General features: G+C 51.6%; 1 protein-coding gene across 4 annotated transcripts in view; it reads right to left on the reverse strand.

Moving 5' to 3' along the window:
- Positions 1–604: 604 nt before the first annotated feature.
- Positions 605–27,748, reverse strand: part of LOC129324899 (patatin-like phospholipase domain-containing protein 6) — a 74,564-nt gene continuing 47,420 nt past the window's right edge. The window contains exons 30-37 of one of the 4 annotated variants that reach the window (XM_054972342.1): positions 26,483–26,599; positions 25,882–25,998; positions 10,933–11,081; positions 8,769–8,921; positions 8,184–8,300; positions 5,772–5,868; positions 2,641–2,756; positions 605–1,473 (exon numbers count right to left, since the gene is read on the reverse strand). In XM_054972342.1, the coding sequence (XP_054828317.1) occupies positions 1,396–1,473; positions 2,641–2,756; positions 5,772–5,868; positions 8,184–8,300; positions 8,769–8,921; positions 10,933–11,081; positions 25,882–25,998; positions 26,483–26,599 (944 nt within the window). In that variant the 3' untranslated portion in view covers positions 605–1,395. The remainder of the gene's footprint in view (positions 1,474–2,640; positions 2,757–5,771; positions 5,869–8,183; positions 8,301–8,768; positions 8,922–10,932; positions 11,082–25,881; positions 25,999–26,482; positions 26,600–27,748) is intronic. The other 3 variants (XM_054972343.1, XM_054972344.1, XM_054972345.1) reach the window with 3 other exon arrangements.

The raw sequence follows: 27,748 nt of genomic DNA on the forward strand, positions 1-27,748 counted from the left end.
TTACTTAGGTCTTCTGTAAAAATACCGTTTTTAACTATCTGAGCTGTTTTTCTAAAAAACGGATACTGTCTTATATTAGATACTGCATTTATTGCTTATTTCCTTTTTGTTCCTGTCCTGAATGCAGAAAGGTGCAATACAAAAAAAGAAAACCTGAGCACAGCCAAGCATGCCCGGACAGCTACTCTCTTCCACCACGGCGCGCCCTGTGGCCTCCTGCAGCATCGATGCCTCAGCCACATCCTCCGCTCGTGTGTGTGGGGCTGCCTTTGCTCAGCACGGCAGCCTGGACAGCCTACCCATGCGCTGGCCTGCCGGGCTGGAGGGGGACCCCTCGGCTCGGCTCTCAGGACCTGCCTCAGGCTTGCCTGTCCCACCCTGACTCTCTGCTCCTTCCCTGTAAGGCCTCTCTGGCATCTTTCGTAAGCCACCCACAAGCGGGGTCTCTCTTTTTTATCTCATTAACTGAGAATAGTTTGTTTTATCAATAAAAAAAAAAACCTTTAACATTCACGGTGTGGCTGCAGTCTGAACCCTCTGGCAAGTAAGCAACACAAAGCCAAGAAATGCTGGGACCGCTTAGAGCAGAATAAGTTATCCGACCTGTTTTCCAACACTGTATTGAGAAGCGGCGTTTACACTGCTAACGGCTGGGGTGGGAAAGCCTTTTGTTATTCCCTTTGCTTTGGCTCGTGCAATGGGTTAAGGCCCCATCCCGGCTAGCCAGAGCGCCCAAACCTGTCTGGCTGAAACTGACAGCAGCTTCCTGAATGGGAGCGGACAAGATCCCGACGTGTCCCAGCACACCAGGGGTAGGGGCGTCTTCTTAACGTGCAGGTGGTCCCAGGCTCAATCCCAGGCAGCGTCTCCCCTGAAACGTGGTTGGTGATGTGAAAGACTCCTTCCTGAGACCCTGTAGAGAGAGCTGGCGCCCGCCAGCGTGAACAACACGGACCTTGATGGGCCAAGGGTCTGGCTTGGTAGAGGGAAGCTCCGTGTCCTCAGTGGGGAACTCCCAGCCTCCCCCCTCCCTCCCCCCAACAGGGCATGTCATGCAGCTGCCGGCCAGTCCTAGAGAAGGAGCTCCAGCTCCGAAAGCCTGATGGCCCCAGAGTCTCTCCGCAGCCTTTTCCACGGGGCCTCCTGGGCACTGCTGTGGGCGTGTGGCACCCTGTTCCCTTTGCGGCACTCTGCAGCACGTGCCAGGAGCTGCAGCTGGAGCTAAAAGAGCGTAGTAGAGTCCTGAGAATGTCCTACTCAGCCGGAGAGAAGCAGAGGACCAAGTGTGAGACATGCAGGACTCCTTGCTTCCGCACCACCAATGTGGTGGCCTCTATGGGGAGGACGAGGTTTGGACACAGTCTGTCCATTTCTCCAGCTCCGTAAACACATTCCTCAAAGTGTAGCAGGGCCTAGAGGACCAGAAGGATCTTGGGAGGCCTCTCGGCGGTGTCGAAGGCTCTTCTCCTCATCCTGAAAGAACAGAAGGCGTGGTGCTGTGAGCCACTTAGAAGGTACAGTAGAGAACTGCAGCCGGAAATCAAACGGACACGCGAAACGCAGCCCTCTGGGCAGGCCTGGCCTGTGTCGCCTCTGCTCACGGAGCCCCTTTGCCTGCCCGCTCTCTTCCCGCCCAACTCTCTGGTGAGCCAGCATTCCCCTCCCTGCACAGGGATCGTGTTTCAGAGGACGAGGTGCGCATCAAAGGCTTTGGGGGAAAGGTGGGCTTGAGAGGAACTGGAGGAAGGCAGGGAGAGAGGCAGACCCTACGAGACAGACTCAGGGTGACCTTCACTGTGCATTGGAACTGCTGTGATCCCTGCAGCTCCAACGGAGCGGAGGGCGTATTTCCCTTTTCCTGGGCCTGGACGCTGTTTATAACTGAGTCATGGTCCGGTGAGGGCAACAGACAGCAGAAACCTTACCAGCCTCCCTAACAGATTCCTGTCCCTGAGAACTGACACGTCTGCAGCAGCCACTAAGAGATTCCACAGACATACAGCAAGGCCACGGGAGGGAGAGAAACAGGCCCCCAGCACTGGGGAGCAAGGAAGATGCAGGCACCGTGGAAGTCCTTGCCTTTCCCCCGACCATGGCTAAAAGCAGACCGGGGGCTCGTTTCCAAAGGGGGAAAGGGCATGGGAGGAGGTGGAGTTAACTGTTTCTTGGCCCATGGATACGGTGCACGCACCTCCTGCAGCAGCGCAGTGCAGTGGCTAGAGCGTCTTTCTAGGAGCTGGGAAGCCCAGGTCTGAATCCCTGCTCTGCCACGGAAGCTCGCTGGGCAGCCTTGGGCCAATCACTCCCTCGGCCTCTCTAACGGGGTTTTTGTTGTGAGGACGAGGAGGAGGAGGGAAGAATGGCGCCGGAAGCCCCTTTGGGCCCCCACTGGGGAGAAAAGCAGGGCGCAGGCATCTCAAGAAATAAAAATGTGTTCTAGAGACCGTAAGTGACACCATGTCTAAGAAATGTTCTTCATTATACCCTCCTGACCTGCATAGCTATTATTTATTTAAATATTTGTATCCCCTTAGATTCAAGGTGGCTAATAATATAACAGGCTACAAGGGAACAAAACAATGTAACTACTTGTGAAGAAACCAAACACAGGGCGCCATCAAAACCCCGGGCAAACCTTACCGTTTCAAAGGCGGCATTCTGCTCGGCCGGAGCAAAGAGCAGCTCCTGCCCTTCCTCCTCCTGCGTGGCATCGATTCCGTCCTCCTCGTACTCAGTCAGGTAATCCGATTCCTCCCCTGCTTGGTGGGCAAAGAGACATTTCGTCACCCCGGGATGACTCCGGATGTTCACAAAGCAGCACCCTTCCCTCGGCACCAGCCCCGCTGATCGTCTCCTGCCCCGCGATCCCCGTACATTTCTGCAGGTGCCTCATCAGGTGCCCCCTCTCTCATGTTGAACAGTTTGTGAGTGTGTGCGCATGCAACTGCACACAGGTGAGCTCTTCAGTCAACCTACACAGCACTTGCTATGTCTGTCTCCACAATAAAACGATGAAGCTCTCAAGAGCAACAACTGTCCACAAGTGTGTGCTTTCTCTGTTGTGGATCCACCCTGCGGAAAGGCCTGCTAGAATGCCGCACCTCCAGGGTCACAGCTGTGGACAGCAAGAAGGTGAGACCCTTCCCCTCTTGGCGCAGGAAGGTCTGAATGACCCCGGAAGAGGGGGGGGGAGGGTGGGCTCCCAATCATAAATTCCCGGGGGACGTTGGGATGCAGCTTCTTCCCTCCCATCTTGATCTTCTCCTTGGATGGGCACAAGCCATGATGGCATAAGTCTTCACCTGGGGACTGCATCTTCTCCACAAGGTGACGGACAAGGGGCAAAAGTCCCAACTCTGGAAACTAAGATAATGATGGACTTCCAAATGCCATAACTTCAAGCAGGACTGGCCTATCCCAGTTAGACACAGTTTGGGTAAGTGCCGAGAGAAGGGTAAGAAGATGGTGTCTTTTCACCGTTTCCTTATATCTCTTCTAAGCCTGATGCTTGAACACACCAGGTAAACTCTTTTACTTTTTGTTAATTAAACCTTCTTATCATTTGAATGCTTGAAGCATGATCGCTGTCATGCTTTTTTGTTTTTGCTACCTGAAGGGTGGTAAAACAGAGGGGCAAGTAGGTAAACTCACCATCCCTGGAGTGTGACAGCTTGAAGCTGTGGAAGTGCGATAAATCACTCCCATACGAGCTTGAAGGAGCAGAGTGGGAGACGTGGAAACTAGGCAGAGCCTCTAAATGGCAACGCAGGCACAGAGCGCTGGATGTCCAACTCTGGCCAGCAGGGGAGACGTTCTGGGCTGCTGGTGGCCGCAGCAATGACCCAGTTTGTTTTTAGTAGCACCCAAGAAGGGAGGGAAATGGGCAGCATTGTAGAATGAAAACCTGGGACAGCTGCAAGGTCTTCCGGCCTCACACGGGGCTTGCAAGTCCATCCACAGCATGGCTGAAAGGGATGGAAAATCTTGGGAACAGAACAACCAGCTGTGGGAGATCCGGGCTTAGTTTCTATCTCCATCCCTGTTGCTGGTATTAAAGTCTAGAAGTGGCCGGAGGTGTCTTTTGGCAGGAGCCAAAGGGCCTCTGGCCCTCAGTTTTTACAGAATCACAGAGTTGGAAGGGGCCACACAGACCTTCTAGTCCAACCCCCTGCCCAATGCAGGGATGAGTCTAAAGCATCCCTGACCAATATTCATCCAGCCTCTCCTTGAAAACTGCCACTGAAGGGGAGCTCACCACCTCCCAAAGCAGCTGATTCCACCTTTGAACAACTCTGACCGAGAAAAAGTTTTTCCTAATATCCAGCTGGTACCTTTGTGCATGTAGTTTTAGCCCATTGCTTCGCGTCCTACCCTCTGCTGCCAACTGGAACAGCTCCTTGCCCTCCTCCAAATGACAGCCTTTCAAATATTTAAAGAGAGCAATCATGTCCCCCCTCAACCTCCTCCAAACTAAACATTCCCAAGGCCCTCAGCCTTTCCTCGTAGGGCTCAGTCTCCAGACCCCTGATCATCCTCGTCGCTCTCCTCTGCACCCTCTTGATTTTGTCCACATCCTTTTTGAAGTGAGGCCTCCAGAACTGCACACAATACTCCAGGTGTGGCCTGACCAAGGCAGTATAGAGAGGGGCTATGACCTCCTGCGATTTCGACGCTATGGCCCTTTTGATCCAACCCAAGACTGAGTTTGCCTTTTTTGCCACCGCATCACACTGACTGCTCATATTTAGCTTACAGTCCACTCTTACCCCAAGATCTCCTTCGCATACACTATTACCCAGAAGTGTATCCTCCATCCTGTATTTGTGCTTCACATTTTTGTGGCCCAGATGTAATACTGTGCACTTAAATATGTTGAATTGCATCCTGTTCACAACTGCCCACTTCTCCAGAGTCTTCTTGGGTGTTTGCCACTCTTCCCAATTTGGTATCATCAGCAAATTTAATGGGTAGCCCATTTACCCCTTCCTCCAGATCACTGATAAAAATATTGAAAAGTACCGGGCCCAAAACCGAGCCCTGCGGCACCCCACTGGACACCTCCCTCCAATCCGCTAGGCCTGCTGAGTTTTTGTTCTTGTTCTCTTTTTGGTTTTATTGTTTGTTTATTTAAATCATATGCCACTTTTAATTCCCCCTGAGGAGAAAAACAGGTTAAAAATAACTAAATATAGATAAATATTTCTGGGGCCTCCAGCAGTAGGAAATGATGTCAAGCAAGGTGGCGAAAACTACAGTGCTGTGCCGTAAGGAAGCTGTGCTAGACATGCTGGATAGGGGAGAGGGAATGAAACATGCCGTTGTTTACAACAGTGGTCAAACGGCTAATGTGACTCGTAATGTTTGGCCTCGGAACAACAGCGTTGTAGCCCCACGACAACCCTCTGTGTGGTAGCACACTATGAAATACCTGCTTGGCCGAAGGGGCCACTCAGAGACCATCATGGCTCAGCAGGGATCTCTAAACCCTCCCCCCCCCCCAAGCCTGGCTCTCCAGCGCAAAGCCCCTGTTTGGAGCCGTTGTGTGGCAGCAACCGCCCTGCCTGGCTTTGCATTCACCTCGCCAAGCCTTTCTTGCTGGCAGTGATGGACACGGCGATTGGGACAGTCCCCAGAGGACTGGGTGTGTCAGGCGTGCTGAGAATGACTACAAAAGCGTCTCTATGGAAAAATCCTGGTCTGCTGCCACACAGGGACTGGAGCCGAGGCTTCCCACATACAGGAGTTCAAACCCTTCCACGAGTGGCACTCACCATCTACATAGCCATCTGACACGTAGCTCTTGGCAGGCTCAATGCGAGACACGATCTCAGCCAGGTCTGTGAATCCTGCACTGGGACACGTCAGCACCTGAGAAAAGGAGAGGGTTGTGAGGCTACAGATGACAGGACATGGCGGACAGGTCCCTGTACCATGGCAACACGAAGTACAAGCTCTTGGTTAAATGGTCTTTTTCAGAAATCAAATCATTTCCATATATATGTCCATAGGATTACTCAGAAGCAAGGTAAGCATCCAAGCAGTAAGAGCAGCATTGACAGGCATAGTGACATGGGGGAAAATCCCTCCTCTTAACTCGCACATTTGCTCCTTCCCCCTCCCAACAATAAACAAGACTTTTGGCGCACGCTTTGGGTGAGAACGTTTCACATATTTATACTATCCAGTAGAGTCACTGAGAAAACAAAAGATCAGAGTCGAGACACAGCCATGCCTGGGAGTGAGTAGTCCACAAGGTCATGAACACTGAGGGCCAAGCTACAAGTGACGAATGACACTTGAACGGCAAGTGGATCGAGTGGAGAGCAAGTGGAGGGCAAGTGAACAGGGAGGAATACACTTGCCATTCAAGTGTCATTCAAGTGTTATTGTATGTCTATATGTATTGTTAGTGCATCATTAGAATATTGTGTTTTTTATCTTTTAGGTTTATTGCTTATTTATACCTTTTATGTTTACTGTTTACCATTTAAATAAAGAAAATATGAAAAAGTAAGTAACTCAGGGTAAAAGTAAAATGGTCTGTGCACATCAGTTTTTCCCAGCATTTGCTGGAAGTGCTGAGGAGCTGTAATTCCACATTCAGAGAGCAAGCCTAATCGTCTACTCAAGAGTAAGCCCATTCTATGCAATGAGGCTTACTCCCAGGATTGATTGATTGGATTTCTAGCCTGCCCTCCCCGCAAGCAGGCTCAGGGCGGGTTACAATCATAGATAAATTACAACAAATAAAACCAGTAAAATACAACTCAGCACCAACATGGATTTCAACATTCCAGGTGGGGCACCCTTACCCCTTCCCCTGCCCACCATATACACAAGGGAAGAAAAGGGTGGAGGTGTGGGTTGGCGAAACTCCAATCCCTCAAGCATGGGGAGGCAGATAGACCATATGCTCCCCCCCCCCACTGGCAGGAGACTGGCAGGGAGGCTAATTCGATGGATCCCGTGCTGGCCTCAACCGTATGCCTGGCGGAACATCTCTGTCTTACAGGACCGCCGAAAAGATACAAGATCTTGGCGGGCCCGAGTGACTTCCGACAGAGAGTTCCACCAAGTTGGTCGAGGCCAGCCGAGCCTCCCTGGGGCCAGGGACCACCAGTGGATGTTTACTTGCAGATCTAAGAGCTCTCTGAGGGAGCCCCCGTCTACTGCCAGGGACTCAGATTGACGCGTGCCCTGGGTTTCTCTGATCCGCTCATTTTACAGACAGGAATGGAGCCCAGGCAAGCCAATCGGCATTCCTGGTGCCCCCTATATCCAAAGGGCCTTCAAGGAGCTCCCATGGCCATCTGTTTTAGCGCATTCAATTCTTTCCCCTAGGCAGCCGGGAGTCCTGCTTGCTGGCCTGCCCCCTCCCACTTCCGGGGTTTCAGGCAGCTCTGCGGGTCCCAATGCTGGCAGGGGAGGGAGGGGCATTATAACGGGGAGGGGGGGCTACAAAAACACGGCCCTGGAGCCACAGGCAAGGCTCATGCTGGCCAGGTGAGTCCGGCCCAGGTAGGTCCTTCCTCTCCTTTGAAACGTTAAGCCTAGCAAGGTATTTCCCCCCCCCCCGCCCCCAAAGAAAGACTGGAGACAAGGATTCAGGGAGAGGTAAAACCCGACTCCTTGCTCTAATTCCCATGAAACCTGGGAGGTATTTAATGCAGGGAAAGGACCTGCTCCCCATGCATCTGTGGAGCTGTTACCTTTAAAAACAGTTGCCCCAGACCCCTGGCTTCACTCCCTCACAGGAAATAATGGCCTCAGAATTCCAGAATCCAAAGGGGAAAGAAAACACACCAGAATGGAATCCCAGAATGGTAACAGACACCCAGAAAACCAGGATTAGGGATGGGGTGGGGGGCGAATTAGGGCTCCTGAATCCCAGATCTGAAATGTAAACAGCATTTCTTTCAGTGCACAGCCCACTCCTGTCTACTCTGACTAGCAGCGGCTCATCTACTAACCAATCCTGCTGCTGGGGTCCGAACCGGGGACTTCCCGCAGGCGCAGCAGGTGCTCTTCCACTGAGCCCCACCCACCCCGCTTTGTCTCAGGGGAACCCAGGGTCAGGCGGGGAGAGAAAAGGGGTTCAAAGGGATATTCCTTCCTTCCAGTTAGCTGGAGGAGCCCCACACTTGGCCATTCTCCATCCACCTCCACTCCCGCCCGCCACTTACATCCATGCGCTTGCTCTCATAGAAGTCTGCAGAATGCCAATCTTTCACCATTTTCTCAATGATATCCCCACGACACCAGCCACCAAACACCACTTTTCCATGTTGGTAACCCACATCCTATGGAAGAGAGCAAAAACAAGGTAATCGACATATTGGTTTTAAAAATTTTGTTGTAAGCTGCATTGGGATTCTTACAAGCAAGGGCATAGATGGGAAACTCTATTTTTTTAAAACGGAAAGTTGCAAGAAAGAGTGACTCACTTCAGGATACTGGAAGCCCTCCTAACACCTGTGCTTGAAGAAACAGCGCATCTAGAACAGGCTTGAGTCTTTCCAGCACACGCCTGGTCTTCCCAGCAAACAGCGCCAGGTTGAGGCAAAATATGAGACAGATTTCCTAACTATACAAGCAGACGAGCACGAGAACACACGGCCTGGGAAAGATGCTTCCCAGACTCTTTCTTGCATCTTTTCAAGCAACAATGAACAGCCCCTCTTCAAAAACCTGCCAGACAGGAGTTCAAAGAGGCTTTGCCCAGTCACGCGTTTCACCAGGAAGTAGCCTGGCTTGGCCCCAGGACTCACATAGATCTCATCGAACTTGCCAAAATCCATGGTTTTGAAGCGATCGATGGGAGGACGAATGTATTCACAGTATGAACTGCTCTTCACCACCTCCAGCTGCCGCACGCACGAAACATAGGCCAGGCGAGACTGGATCTCTGCCATGTCTGGCACCTGGGAACAAAGGACCAAGCCGCATGAAGGCACAGGTGGCCCCCGGACAAAGCAAACCGGCAGTCCTCCTTGCTTTCTCTTCCCAACCAAGTCTCTCTCTCTCATACACACACACCCATCCATTCCAAGGAGTTATCCATGTTAGTCTGTAGTCACAAAACAGTAATGAGTCCAGGAGCACCTTTAAGACTAACCAACTTTATTGTAGCATAAGATTTCGAGAGCCACAGTACGCTTCATCAGATTGCACCAGACGAAAAGAACTGTGGTTCTCGAAAGCTTATGCTACGGTAAAGTTGGTTAGTCTTAAAGGTGCTCCTGGACTCTTTACCATCCATTCCGGTCTCTCTTTTCTCATTTATCCTTAACGCACATGCTTACAATTCCCTTTTTCTTTCTCTGTGTTTCTCTTGTCTCGACCTGATTCTGATATACTTCTGAATGGCTCTCTCCAACAAGGACGGGGGGGCCAGGGCGGGGGGGAGGGGTCTATCCAAATCACAGTGGAGCGTAGAAGCGAGTAGGGTTTTAGCCTTATTTTTCCCCCTTGCATCCTTTTCTGAAATGCTGCCCTTCCCCGGACTGTTATTACTCCAGTGAGGGGACGAGAAAGAGGGAGAGGTTGTGTCTGTTCTCCTTGCCATAGCTAATAACAGGGTGGACAGCCTGGCTCAAGCGATACTTCTAGATCCTAATGCCCCCCCCCCCCGCAGGTACTATTTACTTTAACAATGATCTCCCAGGGTTTCTATTTTTAGTTCAAAGCAGCCATGTGGGGGGACGGAGCCTGGATCAAGGAAGCAGTGCTGTGGGCGGGACTTCTAATTGCCAATTTTTATTCCCATTTGCCCAACCTGAGCACCCTTCTGCCCACACCTTAAGTAAAACTAGAGATGCCGGCATTTCCACCCCACTCACTGCCCAGCTCAGGCCCTTCCCTTCTTGGCTGGAGCCGCAGCTCCCGCACCTCGGCCTTTTCTGCTTGCAGCTGAGTCTGTGAGGGCCCAGCAGAGGCAGCCGCGGGCAGACGCCAGCAGGCCGGGCCACGGCTGGCAGGCAAGCAAGGAAGCAAGCAGCCTGCACAACCACCCCCCCCCAAGCAGGGCGGCGTTCTGGCGGGCCTGGCCGTGGGCCCCTGATGGCCGGGGGCCCCTGCGCCTTTTGTCCACTGCAGCCCTTATACGGCAGCTGCGCCCCTCTTCCCAGCAGGGATCCAACAGAGTGCCTCATTGTGTCTGTGCCCTGCAGCTCACGGAGGGATGTCCCGCCTCGATGGCCCAAGGCGTCCATTACAAGATGCCTCGCTTAACTCCTACAGAGTTTTCTGGGGTGAATGTGGACCAAGTCACAAGCCCCTTCTCACAGGAGCCTCGGCCTCTCGGGCACTTGTGCTCTGTGAGGAGCATCACAACAGACCAGCAGCAAGGGGCCACACATTTCCCAGAAAAACGTTGCAGGAATAATAGTAACAACATTAGATTTATATACTGCCCTTCAGGACAACTTAATGCCCACTCAGAGCGGTTTACAAAGTATGTCATTATTATCCCCACAACAAAACACCCTGTGAGGTGGGTGGGGCTGAGAGAGCTGTAACTGACCCAAGGTCACCCAGCTGGCTTCAAGTGGAGGAGTGGGGAATCAAACCCGGCTCTCCAGATTAGAGTCCCACACTCTCTTAACCACTATACCAAACTGGCTCTCTGGAAGAGCGCTGGGAAAATGTGTCAAAAACATTTGTTGAGAAACAAAGGCCTGGATCCCTTTCCGCAAGTGGGCAGCCGCTGTGCATTTAAGGGGCATCCTTGAAAGGAAGCAGGCGGCCTTCTCAGGGCATCTCTGCAAGAGATGCAGCAACAGTATTGAAAAAATAACCCTTCTGTCAATGAACAAATGGAAAATTTAGGAAGAAAAATGAGGTGGGCGACAGGAAAGTCCTTGAAGAGACTCCACCCGGCTAGCACCCTCCTGGCGGACTGGTGGGAGATCAGAACCGAACGGAGCCCCTTACCTTGACCTTCTGTGCCCAAGGGTTGAGGCGTTTCCAGAGCAACCACCACCCAGACAGGCTGTCCCCGTAGTTGCAGAGGTCGGTCTCATCCTGGCTGCCCACATCAATGGCAACGACCGTCTTGGCACCCATGTTGCGCGCAATGTCAGCTGTGTGGGGAGAGAGAGGCCTCAGAAGGGCCGACAGAAACAGGGACTGCTGGATAGCCGTGGAGTCTTTCTGAGAACAGAACAATGTGTGTGTTTTTTGGGGGGGGGGATAATCATTAGGGTTGCCAACTGCCTGAATGAAAAAAACATCCTGTCCCTTTAAGACAAGCCCCACAAGGTGCTCTTCACCTCCATGCTATGGAATCCTTGTTCAGGTGACAGGACATCCTCTTCATGCCTGTTGGCAACTCTAATAATCATCACTGCCAGCAACTGAAGGGGGATTCTCCATGCCTCACTCCCCCTCCCCATCTCAAATCTCACCTCAAGCATGTGTGTGCATGCGCACACACGTGCACCCTCCTCACAGCCCCCCCACCCGGGTGCCCCGTGGGCTTTGAGGAGGAGCCCCTATGAGCAGCCGTGTCCGTCTGGCAGGCCCCACCCTCTTTTCACCGGGAGCAAACCTCCACGGCCAGGAGACGGGACTCGTCTGGGCAGAAGCTCATTTTATTAAAGGAACTCTGGACAAGGGGGAGTGTTGGCTATAAATTAACTAGTTAAACTGGCAGGTAACTCCAGCCTATACGACTGTTACAGGGGACAGAGTTAAGGCCCACCGGCCTGCGTATCCAGCTTTGTTTCTCACTTCTTACAGCGGGAGGGTGCGACCTCCCCCTTGTGTGGACAGTGCCGGGGTAGCGCTGGGCTAGGATCTGGGAGACAGAAGGCCAAGTTTCACTCTGCCATGGAAGCTCACCGGGTGACTCACTCAGACCCGCTGATCTGAGCAGCACAAACACCGGCTGTTTCTGGTAACTGATGCTTTTGGAGTGGCCGCCTGCAGATTCTCTTTCAGCCTAACCAATCACATGGGGCAGCTGCCGTGAGGCTATCATGGAGCTGGGGAGAGCAATACTGTCAGCTGCTTTGAGTCCCCATCAGGAGAAAAGTGGGAGATAAAAGACCAGAAGTCATGCAAAAAAATCCCAGTTGTAACAGATAACAAATCAAACACGGAAGTAACAAGAGGACAAGAACTGCAGTTACAGCAGCAGGCAAACAGCACCCCCTCCGTTCCTCTGCACAGGCTGCCGTCTGAATGCCTCAACCCGCGAGGGATGGGGAAAGATCCAGAGGAGGGCTGCAGGAACAGAGAGGCCCAGAAGGCAGGCCACGCGAACCAAGGCTGAAGGAGGCTTAAGCCAGAGAAAAAGGGGGTCCGGCCACGCCGAGAGGCTTCCAGGCATTCGACAGGAGAAAGGACAACTGCTCATCGGGACTAACACACACACACCCCACAGGTGCACTCGAGCCTATTTGCCTTTTACATCAGAATAGTCTGCTGGAAGACGTGCTGAAGTTCTCCCTGGGCTGGTCTTTGGGAAGGCTTGAAACTCTCTCCTATTTCAAAGGCCTTGATCAGCCGCGGATGCCTGACGCAGCACGCGCACCACGTGGCTTATGCAGGTGGCCAGGGATGGGGCATTTCAAGGGCAAGGTTCTTTCTTGTGCGTGTTTTATTATGGCAGCTGCAAACTACCCTGAGTAATTTGGAAAGGTGGAGAAGAGATGCTATAAAAAAACTGAACACAGAAAATTTTAAACACTGTGGAAAAAACAGCGACCGAGTAAAGGAACAAACGGCACGCTCAGTCGCTGCTGAAAAGGTGGTCCCTGCTTCCACACTTCACACAGGGGCTTCCTTGTACGTGACCTTGAGGAACAGCATCGGAAGGGGGGCGCGCAACCGTCACCCAAACCTCCACCTTCCCAACCAGCATCATTTCCGACTTACCTGGGCTCACTTTCAGTCGGTTCCCTTTCAGACTATTAACCAGTATAACCACAGCTGTTATACTGGATCCAGCATGGCTGCTGGAGAAACAAGCGGATGCAGCTGCTGCAAAAAGGGCCTTTCTCCTGTCAGAGCCTGTTTAACCTGAGTAAAGCCATATTTAATTCTGTGGTGTTTAGTCTTTCTTTCCCTCCAGGCCTCAACACCTGCACGGAGCCGAGTCCGTGGGAAAGGAAACTCTCTTATCTGTCTGCTCGACCTTGGCCAGCACATCGTGCCTCTGAGAAGCTTTGCTGTGTGATTTCAGGGGGGAGGCTGGGCTTAGGAGTGTGAAATGTAACCACTTTCTTTTCATGAGTTATTCTTGTCAATCCTTTGGTCGGCCAGGATATCTATCCCGGATTATGCATACTTGGAGATGAATGCTGTCTTTCACAATAAACCTTTTGAAACCAAAAAGACCTTGTCTTCTTGCAGAGGGGAATGAAACAGACTATCAACTCTGGAGTAGCATAGTCTGACATCTCCAACTCAGTCTGGCCTGAAAGACGGCCGGGATTTCTGGCTCCTGGGACCCCCACTAAAGTAACACTGAGACTAGACTACCGTAACACACTCGACGTGGGCCTCCTCTCAGCCGATACAGAATGCTGCCTCTCAGTTATTATCAGGAGCTACGTGAAGCATGCCTATATCGCCCTCACTCTGCAGTCACTCCACTGCCTTCCCATCAGTTACTGGGCTCAGTTCAAGGTCTTGGCTGTCACATGCAAGGCCCTCCATGGCCTCCCCGCCATGTTCCACCAGGGCAGCTTTGCTCATCTGAACAGGGCCCTCTGCGTGATACCACAGCGGCCCATACACCTCCTTTCTCTGTGGTGGCCCCTGCCTTACGGAATACCTTGCCAGAGTAGGTCAGGAGAGCGCCCACTCTCCTTGCTTTCCGCAAAGTATGCAAAACTAATCTTTTCAGGAGGTTTTTTTTTTTTACTCAAGTAGGAGACAAGGACTGTAGACTATACTACTGCACAGTCTCTGTTGCAGCAAGTATGCTCCTACTAGGTAATTTCTGCATCGTGTGATGTTTAACTGTTTGTGACTTGTTTCAGCGTCGTTTTAGCAGCTCTGTGTCAGATTTCTGCTTGTTTTCAAATGCTACGCTATCCAAACCCTTCTGCATTGTTCATTGGATGTCCCACTGACTTACACTGCACAATCGGCCCCAAGTCTTAATGAGCAAGGCGGACTATTAATATCAATCCATCCATCAAAATCCAAGACCCCTTTAAAGCCTCTGTGCTTGAGGCTGTCGCTAGATCCACTGGCAGTGAACCTGCACTTCTGTCACCTGCCGAACGAAGAAGTCCTTCCTCGCAGTATTCCAGGAACATGGAGTGCCACTTGCCCAGGGTCTCCAAGCCAATCTTATTCAATGCAGGGATACATTTTAAAGACAAAGTTTTCATTTTAAAAGGAACATGGCCATGTTTCAAGACCTTTCAAGACATACAACCCACTAGGAGTGAAATCAGGTAATCTAAAAATAGCCTTTCCGTAGCTGCAAAGGCTCGTCTCCTCAGCTGAGATGACAGAGGCGCCCACCACTGAACCACAGACCAGCCCTAGCTAGCTACCCACTGGGCTCCTCCTCGGATGTTTCAGGTGAGCCCGTCTTCTGAAATGTTTAAGAGTCACTCAGACATGCTTGCGTTTGTCCATACACCTGTTGCCTTATAAATCTAAACATCTTTCTTGAAGGACAAAAGTATTCCGTTGAGATGGGTGAAGGTTATTCTATGCCCGTTGTCTGTTCTACGTTTGCAGAGCTTTTTCAGAGCTCAGCTGGAAAAGGGCGGGGGGTGGCTCAGTGGCAGAGAATCTGCTTGGCATGCAGAAGGTCGTGGGTTCGATTCCTAGCATCTCCAGTTAAGGTTCAGGCCACAGAGCATGTGGAAGACCTTTCTCCGCCTGGGACCCCGGAGAGCCACCACCAGTATGAGTGGACAATACTGATTTCAAAGGACTGATTGTGCAAGCCAGTATGAGGCTGCTTCAAGTGTTCAAGGAATACATTTGTTTAGAAGATTCACCTGAGAGTGGCTGAGTCCAGAGTGAGCTCCGTGGCTCTAAAAAGGTTGCCTCAGTGCACGGAATCCTCTCTGCTATGGGCGTCTGTGGTGGAGAGGCGGCTATGGGGCCTCTTGCTGTCACACAACAAATGCCATGTGAACGCCAGAGCCATCTTGTGACGGCTGTAGTAACGTCCCATCCGTTTTCAGAGAGCTGATGGTACGTTGGGGAATCAGAGACTCATAGGGTTGGACGGTACCTCTAGGGTCATCTAGTCCAACCCCCTACACAAGACAGGCAATTCACAACTACCTCCCAACATACACACCCAGTGACCCTTATTCCATGCCCAGAAGATGGCAAAACACCGTCAGGATCCCTAGTCAAACTGGACGGGGGGAAATTGCTACCTGACCCCAAGGAGAGCCCACCACCTCCCGAGGAAGTCTGTTCCACTGAGGAACCGCTCTATCAGGAAGTTCTTCCAAACGTTTAGCCGAAAACTCCTTTGATTTCATTTCAACCTGTTGGTTCTAGTCCAACCTTCTGGGGCAGCGGAAAACAACTCTGTGCCATCCTCTATATGGCAGCCCTTCAAGAACTTCAAGTTGGTTATCCTATCCCCTCTCAGTCATCTGGGCAGTTGGCAGTGAAGGCCCATCTCTGGCAGAGCACAGACGATGCCCAGTTTAGGGCTGGCTCTTGCACTGAGCAGACGTGCTTAGTGGGAGGTCTGCCTCTGAGAAGGAGTGGACAGGCTTGTTTAGTGTCCGACCTGAGAGGAGAGCAAACTGCAATGACAGTGCAGGGTGAAGGAGTGAGCAGAAGCCCTGTATGTCACGGGCTCATTTTGGTCCCTGTGCAGTCTGCCTATGGGAGGCCAGCAAGCTTGCTTACCTGGCGAGGGTTGCTGACGTCACCTTAGGAGAATGGAAGATTTTTCACTCACCGTGAAGCTTCCTTTCTTGGTGGTCTAGGAGTGGGGCAGTCAGGACTTATGGGTAGCTCCTCCTCCGTCTCTTGAGCAGGGTCGAACGAAACACGCGATCCTGAGGGGGAGGGGCTCCCAGGCTGCTCCAGTTCCTTTTCAAGCCCTCAACGATTTCCCCCGGAGTTCTGGTCAAGACTGCAACCGTCCTGTTTCAGATAACTACAACGGCAACTTGATAACTTTATTGAAAAAACATAACATTATAACTAGATCTCAGTCTAACGAACTAAAGAAGGCTATATGTCCCTTCCTCACGTCCTTGCCGGCTATGTCCCTGTCGTTTGTAACCATGTCTGTATTGGGTGGGATTGTGACTGCCCCACTCCTAGACCACCAAGAAAGGAAGCTTCACGGTGAGTGAAAAATCTTCCATTCTCTAGTGGTCTGAGTGGGGCAGTCAGGACTTATGGGACATAAGCATAGCAGTTAACCCAGGGGCGGGCTCTCTATGGATCTAGGACGTGCTGAAGAACCCTACGGCCGAAGGCCGCGTCGGCCGAGGCCATCTGGTCTATCCTGTAATGCCTGGTGAAGGTGTGGACAGATTTCCACGTTGCGGCCTTACATATCTTTTCCAGGGATGGGAAGGACCTGTAAGCTGCTGAGGTGGCTGTTCCCCTGAGGGAATGGGCAGTGATGCCTTCTGGGGGCGATAAATTCCTAGCCTTGTAGGCTAAACCAATGCATTCCCTGATCCATCTACTTAGTGTGGATGGGGAAACTTTTTCACCCATGGCGTTCTGCTTAAACGAAACGAACAAAAACTCTCCCTTGCGAATCTGACTAGTTCTATCTATATAGAAGCTTAGGGCCCTCCTAACGTCTAGCCTGTGCCACTCCCTTTCCCTGTCATGCTTAGGGTTAGTGCAGAAGGAGGGTAGGACAATGTCTTCCCCCCTATGAAAGGACGAGTTGACCTTAGGGATAAAGGCAGGATCTGTCCTTAGCACTACTCTATCTTGGTGAAAAATGCACAAGTCCCTATTCACTGAGAGTGCCCCTATCTCCGACACTCTCCTGGCAGATGTCAAACCCACTAGAAAGACTGTCTTGAGAGACAAGTTTTTTAAAGAACAGGTTGCCATAGGTTCAAATGGCTCCCTCGTGAGTGCCTTCAGCACCAGATTCAAATTCCAAGTCGGGAAACGATGTACTTGGGGCGGATTCAGCAAGGTGGTCCCTCTCAAGAACCTCTTGATGTGGGGGTGCGACGTGAGAGATGAACCAGTCTTGGTGCCTCTGATGGCAGAAATTGCTGCCACCTGCCGCTTCAACGTGCTGGTACTAAGCCCCTTGTCCAAACCATCTTGTAAGAATAGAAGAATCTGATCCACGGGCGCCGAAATCGGATCGTGGCGAGTCTTGATGCACCAGTCGTTGAAAACTTTCCACGTTTTATTGTAGCTTTTGTTGGTAGAACCTTTTCTTGAAGCCAACATCGTGGAAATGACCTTCTCCGAGTATCCTAGGTCCCGGAGCTGGACATGTTCAACGCCCAAGCTGTCAGCCTTAGGGACGCCAGGTCTGGATGCCGAATGTTCCCCTGTGTTAGAAGGTCCTCCCTGTACGGCAGAGTCCATGGGTTCCCGCCGGACATCCTCCTGAGATCCTGGAACCAGGGCCTCCGAGGCCAGAACGGCGCTATCAGTATGACGTTCGCCCTTTGGTCGAGGATCCTCTGAAGCACCCTGTGGATGATCTTCGGTGGAGGGAAGGCATAAAGAAGACATCGTGGCCACTCCTGAGTCAGTGCATCTACTCCCATCGCCTCTGGTTCGCTGTACCTTGAGTAGAATAGTGGTACTTGCCTGTTTTCCAAGGAGGCGAAGAGGTCCACCTCTGGAGTGCCGAACCTTTGGCATATTTGCACAAACACCTGTCTGTTCAGAGCCCATTCGGACTGATCCACCCTGTTCCGACTCAGCCAGTCCGCCAGCGTGTTCTGTTGTCCAGCAATGTGGGCTGCCTTCAGTGATTTCACGTTCTTTTCTGCCCATAGAAAGATCTGCTCCGCCACCCTTGTCAAGAGCTTGGACCTGGTGCCCCCTTGCCTGTTTATGTAGGCCTTCGCTGTCATGTTGTCTGTTAGAATCATCACATGACTGTCCATGAGGTCGCTTTCGAATTCTAATAGGCCATTCCTTATGGCTTTGAGTTCCAGGAGGTTTATGCTTGCTTCTCTTTCTTCGGGAAGCCATTCCCCTTGTGTCATCCTGTCCTTCGTGTGGGCTCCCCAACCTGTCAGGCTGGCATCTGTTGTCATCTGTCTCCTGTTCGGTTCCCTGAGGGGGGTACCTACTGTGAATCTGCTCGGTTCCAGTCACCAGTTCAACTCCCTGGACAGAGATAGGGGAATCTCCACTAGTTTGTGCCATTTGTGACATATGACACTTTGATAAGGGCGTAAGAACCTTTGAAGGGGTCTGGTGTGAAATCTGGCCCACTGGAGCGTATCCTGACAGGATACCAGCATGCCCTGCAGCTTGGCCAGTTGCATTATCTCCACCTGCCTGCCCGACTGAATGGACTTGATCAGTGAGAAGATCTTCTGCTGTCGTTCCTGAGAAACGAAAACCTTGTCCAGCACAGTGTCCACAATCACCCCCAGGTGAACAATCCTCTGCGATGGGGATAGTATGCTCTTTCGTCGGTTCACAATGAAACCGTGGTCCTCCAAGCAGGCTATGGTCCGTGCTACTGCCGCCTGTCCCTCCTGCAGGGACGGCGCCTTTATTAGAATGTCGTCCAGGTAGGGCGACAGGGCTACTCCTTGCAGTCTGAGGTAGGCCACCAAGGTCACCAGGACTTTGGTAAATACCCTCGGTGCAGATTTCAGGCCGAAGGGGAGAGCCGTGTATTGATAGTGCTCCCCGTCGTAGGCGAAGCGCAGGTACCTTCTGTGAGAGGGACGTATAGGTATGTGCAAGTAGGCCTCCGACAGATCTATGGATGCCAGATAATCCCCCTGTTGTATGGCTCCAGTAGTGGATCTCATCGTCTCCATTTTGAACCGTCTGGACCTTACGTGAAGGTTCAGCCACTTCAGGTCCAAGATGGCTCTGATCTCTCCGTTCTTCTTCGGGACGATGAAAAAACACTGAGTAAACCCCTTGTCTCCTGAACTGAGAAGGCACTGGCTCTATGGCCTCGATCTGTAAGAGGTGATGAATGGCTTCTTTTATTTTCCGGTGTTTTTGCTGAGATTGGTTCCTTGACACATGGATGAACCTCTTGGGTGGCGTTTTCTCGAATTCCAAGGAGTAGCCCTTGGATACCGTTTCCAATACCCATTGGTCTGTAATCGTCTGCCTCCACCTGGGTGCAAACAACTGTAGGCGACCCCCGATGAGCTCGGTCTCCCCTCTGCCCGGATAGTCATGCGGAGGTGTTCTTCTTATGTCCCTTGGACTGGGTGGCCGCCTTCCTGAAGCCAAAGGGCCTGGAGTCGGATCTTGACTTGGTTTGCCATCTGTTCTTGAATGGTCTGTCGGTGTTGTGTCTGACTGGTCTCCTGAAATCACGAAAGGAATGTTTTCCTTTGTACCGGAGGTCTCTCTTCTTAGATGGGAGCACCTTTTTCTTTTCAGCATTTTCGACTAGATATTTGTCCAGAGCCTCTCCGAAGAGCTTAGATCCCGAGTATGGAATCGCTGCAACCCTGCTGCGGGCTTGTTGGTCCACGTCCCAATTTCTTAACCACGTATTTCTGCGTGCTGCTACGTTAAAGCCCATGGCTCTGGATGACATTTGGAATGAATCCAGAGTGGCGTCTGCTGCGAAGGCTGCAGCTAAGGCAATTTTCTTTACCTCGTTTTTGACCTCCTTGGGTACCTCTCTACCTGCTGCTGCCAAATCTGAGGCCCAGGTGAAAGCTGCCCTGGCGAACAAGGATCCAGTTGCCGATGATCTCAGGGACGCAGCCGAAGCCTCGAAGTCTCTGCGCAATGCCTGTTCAATCTTTTTGTCTGACGGGTCCTTAGGCATGCCCTCTGCGTCCATGGGTAACACCGAGGTCGTGGCCAGGCTGGTGACCGGATCATCCACGATTGGTAGTTTGAGCTTTTTAGCATCCTCTGGGCTCAAGGCATAAAACTTGTGGAAGATGGATTGGTATAGCTTTGGTTTTGCTGGATTGTCCCATTCTGTTTTCAAGACATCGTGGAAGATAGCCGGCAGGGACACTCCCGAGTGCTTTGGTCCCATCTTTGGCAGTGCTCTTTCCAACCCCTGAGGGTAAGAGGATTCCGTCTCCCCTTTTCCTGCAGCAGAGGGTGAAATCTCCAAGGTCCTTAATACCTTGGTGAGCAATTTAGAAAACATTTCAGGGGGGAACAGCCTATATTGAGACTGGTTAGTGTCCACCTCTTCCTCCTCAGACAGTTCCCCTTCTTCACTCCCTGAGGATCTAAGGGATGTTGCTGAGTCTTCTTGGGAAATGTCTGATTCACTAGAGTCCTCATCCTGCCATTCCCTTGCTTTACTCTTTTTTGCTTTAGAGTGGACAGTAGGTTCTGCAGGCCTTTTCCCTTTGGAGGTGGCTGGCCGCTTATCCTTCTTTTGGGAAGCAGGCTGCCCTTTGAGTTCTTTAACGGCATTGTCAATCCCGTTTTTTATTTCTGCTTGTAGCCAGGCTAAGATGTTTGCCTTTGCTTCTGGGCCTGTCAGGTCAGGGTCCCCGCTTCCTAGACCTTCCCCTTGGGATGGATGATTTTGTCTTGTTAACTTTGGGGACTCCATGCTAGTGAGGGCAGACTCAGCCACTTTCTGTTCTGCTGCCCCGGCCTGTGACGTCATTCCCGCCAAAATCTTCCCGCCTAGGGTTGAGAAAGGCGTGGGCGGGGATTACTTATACAGTCTGAATTAAGCAAACTCAATTTTCCCTCCAAAGAAACAGTAAGGGTCATGAGACTCAAGCAGGAGAGAAAAATTCCTCTCTTCTAATGCCAGTTGCAAGGGCTATTGTGCCATGGTCTTCAGGGCACCCCCGCCCTCCCCATTTGCCCCTGGGGAAAAGGGTTTGAAATCTCCCTTGCACAAAAGGGATCCGTCTTGGCCGTTTCCCGCCCTTATTGGGACTTAAGGCTGCTTGCTTCCTAGCCCAGCTGGGGCCTAAGGGAAGACTTCCCCCCCCTCCCCCCCCCGCGTCCTCAAGGTTCCCAAGCCTCTCCGCGGGGTCCGAGCAGCTACTCACGATTTTGGCGCGATTAAGAGGCCTCCGCAAGGAAAAAAGCCGCGCCGGGCTGCCTCGCGCTCCCTCGGCTTCTTGCCGACCGTTCCTTGCTGCCTTGCCTCTGCAGACGCCGGGTCCTAGCTAACTAGGATCGTCGGCGCTGCTGCTCGCCTCCGCGGCTTCCTGGCCGCCCCAGATCTTGCTCGGGTGGAAGGAGGGAGGACGGGGGGGGGGTGGAGGAAAAAACCTTCCTTTCCCCCGCGAGCGCGCGCCTCGATAAGGAGTCTTGCCGTTTTTTTGGATCGCTGCTCCCTCGGAGCAAAGAATTTCGTGCGTTCCTGCAGAGCAGGGCCGAAAAAACTGGAGCAGCCTGGGAGCCCCTCCCCCTCAGGATCGCGTGTTTCGTTCGACCCTGCTCAAGAGACGGAGGAGGAGCTACCCATAAGTCCTGACTGCCCCACTCAGACCACTAGAGAAAATGGCTATAAACGTGCACCTGGTCATGCTTGGGTGTCTGAGTATAGCCACAGCCCAGCTCACAGCTCTACAGATTTCTTCCCTTCCAGAAATGCTAAGTAAGAGTCCACTGCTTTCACAGGGCGCATTCACTGCTTTATGTTAACAGTTGCTTTGCCACCTGGTGTTAGCGCAGGGTGACGGTCCTGATCAGCCACTCTGAGAGCCTTTGACGTGAGACCCTCTCACACTTTCGAGGGCTGCTATAACAGAGAAACACGTGATTGTCCTTATAGAAGTCCTCAGATTTCCCTAGAAAGAATATGAGTGCTCTCTAGATAACCAACAAGCAGAGTTTGCTCGGCCTCATCTTTAAGCTGTGGAAAGGTACGTCTAGAGATGAAACTGGGAAACAACTTTTGGAGAAAGTAGGGAACATGGTGCAGAAAATCTCTTCCAGTATAAGAAAAAATAAACAACGTGAAGAGAGAAGAGTCACGCGCAGGGCTCACAAGCTGGTACAATAATGACCAAGAACACTGTCCTGTATGTCACAATTCTGAGGTCAGGTGTAGCCAATGGGTTGGTCCCATTAACTGGGACAAAATAATTCATCTAATTATTGCAGGAAGGACGTAAGTGATTCAGGCTTCTGAGGACACATTTGACCATGCAAATTTAGATCAGTTGTGGAGGGGATCACAGAAACCAAGATGACTACCAGCTGGCCCTTCAGAGAAGAGAAACTCGGTCCAGACTGTTGGGGGAACAACAATAATCAAGGATATACAGAACGGGAACCAAAGCGGTGGCGAGGCAAGAAGCAGCTGCTCTTGAGGGCAACCCGGAAGCTCAAGCAGATAAAGAACAGGACTGCCATTTTCTGTATAGAGTTCTGCTGTGGGAGATTATTATTCCATCTCAAAACAACTTCATCGGTTACCCCTATATTTCTAGGTTCAATTTACAGTGCTAATTCTTACCTGCAAACTTAGCTATAAAGCCTGACATGAAATAGGGCCTATGTGAAGGACCAGTCTTTCCTTCACATGGGCCCATGACAGTAATAATTGTGTGCTTATACACTACTCTTCTGGACAAATTGGAGCAGTGAACAAAGTCAGTATTATCATTATCCCCACAATACAGCTGGGGAGCTGGGGCTGAGAGGAACCGCAGGAGCTCATGGCAGTCGTGGGATTCAAACCAGCAAAGTGCTGATTCACAGCCTGACCACTTACTACAGCTGATCCTCTCAGAATTTCCTCCTCTTGGTGCTCTCCAGTAAACTCAGTTGATTAGCCATGGCCCTAGAGGCCCCTGAGGTATGAAATGGTGCAGAAACGTTGTTCTTTTTCAGTATCAAACTACTTGGGATAGAACTCATTCCTCACTGGGGGAACAGGACAGGGTCCATCACTCCTTTCGCAAGCAGCAAGGAATCACCTTTCTGTAAAGAAGGGGTGAGCTATGTTGGCACACAGTGGCATGAGAATAGAATTATCACCGAATTTTATAAGCACACCCATCATGCATGAGCCCATGACGAGTGAGTCCCATTCTGGGAAAAACGGCTTCAATCTGGTTCCAAGCCAAAGGGAGAGGGTGGTATGACTTTTGCCAGATAGCTAGTGATTCTTTCAAGGGATGGAATCACAGAGCAGGATAAGACAGGGCAGAAGGATAGATGGGGACTAGAAACAAGTGTCTAAAGAACCTTGGTAGTTTTAGGTGGATAGCTGAGTTGGTCTGCAGTAGATCAGCAGGGTCTGAGCTTCACAGAGTTAGAGCTCCCTTCTTCAGATATCCTAGAGAACCTTGATGTGACACTTCCAACTTCTTCTCCTTGACTACTTTTTCCAGGACCTCATCTGAAGATGCTTGTACTACTGGAGGGTGGATCTCCAGTGCACATCTTGGTATTCAAAGCAAGAGAAACAGAATGCAACCATTAATAGCGATGAGGGAAACACTGCAAGCTCTATGGTGGATTGTATGGATCCATGGATCAGTTTGAAGATCTCAGCCTGGAGAGAGAGAGGACCACTTCTCTGGTCTTCTGCAAGCAGTTGAAGCTTCAGAGCAAGTTGGTCTCATACATGGTAACGATAACCTGGACATGCACACCAGGTAATTAAGGATATGGACTAAAGCGCTGTAGTCAAGAATAATTTCCACCACAAAATACCAGTTTTTCATGCCTCCCTATCTGGCAGTACCAAGTGGGGATGTGTCTCCCTTTCGAGGAGCATAGCAAAAAATATGGAGCCTAGTTCTTGAACCCGATACCAATTCTTGAGCCTGCAGAATGAAGACGGCACTGCTGCCAGTTTCAACCCAGCATCTGGGGTCAGTCCCAGCAAGAGGGACACATGGCAAGGGCAACAGATGAAGTGACCTCTGACAGCCAGTGAGTCTTTCAAGGGATGTAATCACTGAGCAGGATCAGACGGGGCAGGAGGATGATGGGGACCAGAAACCCAGAGATGGCGACTTTCGGGAGGGGTTGGTGTACCTCCCATCTTGAATTCCAAAAGAAGGCATTTGGTGAGATCTTTGTAATGCCTGACGTACTTAAGATGACAAGGCATCTTCATGGCCTTCAGGTCCACGGTCCAGTGAAAATTCAGGGGTGACCTCCAAATATGTTGAAATTGATGAGCCCAAATAATTGTGAGAGTCAACAGATTTAGCACATAAACTACGAGCCAAACTCAGCATCTGAACAGCAATACGGTCAGGTTTAAGAACAGTTTGGTGTTGTGGTTAAGAGTGGCAGGATGCTAATCTGGAGAAACGGGTTTGATTCCCCACTCTTCTGCTTGAAGCCAGCTGGATGAACACACCCTTAAAACAATGTGAAAATCTGCATTCATGAAATAACATTGACTTGAGCACATACTGAAAGACTTTAAAAAACAGTGCTTCTTTATCATCACTGGCAGACTGATTTGCTTACTGTTTGTTTATACACACGGTTGCCAATTAAGAGTGCAGTGACAATAAGTTCATGGGATGAGGGGTGGGACCAGGACTTCCGTGGGATGTGCGAGAACGTGCACATGTGGAATACTGCTGACTGCACGTGACTGTTTGAATAAATAAAAGAAAACTGACTGATGGCTGATTGAGAACAGCCAAACTGCTAGGCAAAAAACTGGCTCCCTGGTCACCAGCAGGATGCAAGCCAAACCAATGGGGCCCATGTATCTACTGGACTGCCATTAGAAAAGGCAGGAGCATGGGATGCAAGATGCCTGAAAGGTCAGAGTCTGGGGGAAACCACCAGTGGAGGACTAGTTCGCTGGACAGAAGTGCAGGGGGAAGTCAAAAAGACATGGAAAGCTCCAGCAATTTCCCCCGTTTACCAAGGCATCACCTTGGGAGATTCAACTCCTTCTCGCCTGTTTCCTGGATCACAGTGGGCACAAGAATCAAAGCAACAGGCTTCCTGAAAGCACAAGAGGCAGAGGTTGTGTCTGTAACTAACAGGGGGGATTCCCCCTGCAGACAGCAATGCCTAAATACAGGATGCTGAACCTTGTGCAACCTAAAGGAAGGGGGTAACGTAAGAGTGAAGGAAATGGAGACAATATCCAAAGGACTAAAATTTACTATTAGAAATAATTTTAATGGGTGAAATGAGAGAGGAGAAAAAGGAGAAGAAATGCAGAAGTGACAACAGCGAGACAAGTAAAAGAGAACTGAGTGGGGAGGCACCCCCCCCGCCCCCATCAGGTGTAGGAGCTCAGTGTCTTTCTTCAAGGGGGGGGGGTTGGGTGCCCTTTTTAGACCCAGGCTCTGGATCTTTTGAGTGACACTTGTACGTGTGCAGAATCCCGTATGTGGTACTGCACAGTGACCTTGTGTGACCTGCCCCTCCTGACTTCTCACACTTTTTTGAAAGAAGAGATGAGAAGTCAGAAAGGGAAACAACCCTGGTCATATCCTTAGGAAGGAGCAACCATGTTTGCTTGTTTGCCATCAGGGTGCATCACTTGTTTGGGTGGCAAGCGAATGAGCCTGAACAGAGAGGCAGAGGAAGCACGGGAAAAAGCAGCCCATCACGTCAGACCAGAGAGAGAGTCCCCACGGGAAGCTCCCTAAGGAACACCAGCCCCCAAAGCCTGTTGATTCCCACCAGTAAGAGGTTTGTTCCCAAGCCCTTCCCCTCGTCTCTCTAAGTTGCTAGCTACTGCTGAGAACAGCACTCGAGGGCAGGCCTCACAGAAAACAGTGCTTCAAGGCCAAGGAGGGTCTGCGAAGCCCTTCTCCTTCAACGGCAGGGGGCTGCCCTACTGTCACCAATACTTGCCTGGGAGGTTGTTGATGTAGCCGCCGTCCATCAGCAAATTGCCGTCCTTGGGGTCGCAGAGTGGCGGTAGGTACCCGGAAAGGGTCATGCTAGCTCGCACGTACCGCCAGAGCGAGCCTAACCATGTGGAACAAATGCAATCAGAAGAGCAGGCAGAAACCCAGACCAGCAATGAGCCCTTTGGGAGAAGCACAGCACAGCCGTGGCCCCCTTGTCCAGGTGAGAGGGTTCTGCAGGGCGTGTTACGGAGCAGTCCCGCTACGTGACGCATAGCTGCCCTCCCGGCCTCGAGCCCACCACCTCCAAGCCCACACACATGCGGCCAAGCAGCTGACCAGAAGGCCGCGTCTGCCTGGCTCTCCCCACTGGATGTTGTCCGTGCCCTGCAGAAAGGTCCACCTGGACAAAAGGGGCCTGCGAGCAGGTCCCAGGCTCTCGGCCCTCTCGAGCCTGCCCTGCCCGTCCCAGCCAAAGGAGGACAGTCGTGGCTCGGAAGCAGGAAGGTGCGTCCCAGGCAACGGCTTCACACACACGCCTCAACCAAGCCACGCCTGCCCTCAGTGTCCACCAGCCAAGGAAGGGAGGCGAACGCAATGCTGACCTGGGACATTGTTAACATAGCAGCCATCCACAAGCAAGTGACTGTCCTTTGGGTCGCAGATAGGAGGCAAATAGGGGGTGTAAGATGCGCTGGCCCGGACGAAGCGCCACACGCTGCCTGCCGGATGAAGATGGAGATTCAATCAAAAGGAGTGGGGGGGGGGGAGAGAAGGGGGTGGGAAGGAGCACAGGACAGGAAATGACACAATGACAGAAGCGTCAGAAACACAAAGGGCATGCAGTGTGTGTGTGCGTGGGTGGGAGGTGATGCCGGGAATGCTTTCTTCATTGGAGGAGGAAAAACAAAAGTGCAAGGCCTCAAGGCAACAAGGACAGAGCAGCCGGAGCACCAGCCTCCTTTCCCGGGGCCCAGCACTACCCTCCTGCTCGGCTTCTTGGTTCTGCTCCCAGCCCGTGTCTGCTGCTCCCTCCCTTCCCACCCTTCTCTCCATTACGTGAAAAGGATAACGTGGCCTCCCCTCAAGCTATGATCCTTTCAACGAGAGCAAGGGCTGCCACAGAGGGCCCCACGTTCAAAACAAGGCAAAAGACCGTCTTTTCACCCCGTGAGCCAGCAAACCTGCAGCTTCTCTCTGCAACCCCTTTCCCCCTCCTGACAGGTGGTTTCGGAGATAAGGAGGGGTCATAGGCTCACTACCAAAATGATGCAAGGTTTGAGCTCAGGGCATCTCATCTTTGGGGAAGAAGAAAGACCAACGCCTTCTAGGAATTAAATAAAGCACATCACATGGGGATAATATGCTCAGCGGGGCTCTCCATCATAATTAAGAGGGTTGAGTCTCCTCCTTGAGTCTCAAAGGGGAAGGTGGTAAATGAAGTGAACAAATGAACGAGAACTCTCAACATGCAGATCGCAGTTTGAGAAAACAGAATAGGACTTCCTGTATCACAAGTGATTAGCAGGTGGGGAAAACCTAAGAACTTTGGCCCCACAGAAGTGAATGGGACCTGTGCAGGAGGGAATGCCACTGCTCCGAGTCTCAGGGAGCACGGCGAGCTATAAGCAAAGCAACTAAAAAAGAAAATATATAGCAGGGAAAAAAAACCCCAGAGATCTGCATGTACAGCATGCACGACACAGGCAGATCCAACTCAATGCTTCAGGGGTCTCCACAGCAGCGGCCTCCGGCGGTTGGCTCTTCCTCCCTTGGCCAGATGGAGCAGCACCACTTGCTGCCTCCCCAGGGAAGGAGGCCAGGAGCCTTTCAGCACTGGGCAGCACTGGAGACTCACACATCCCAAAGAC

This window comes from Eublepharis macularius, chromosome 2 (genome assembly GCF_028583425.1).
Source record: "Eublepharis macularius isolate TG4126 chromosome 2, MPM_Emac_v1.0, whole genome shotgun sequence".
In the NCBI taxonomy this organism is placed as follows: domain Eukaryota; kingdom Metazoa; phylum Chordata; class Lepidosauria; order Squamata; family Eublepharidae; genus Eublepharis; species Eublepharis macularius.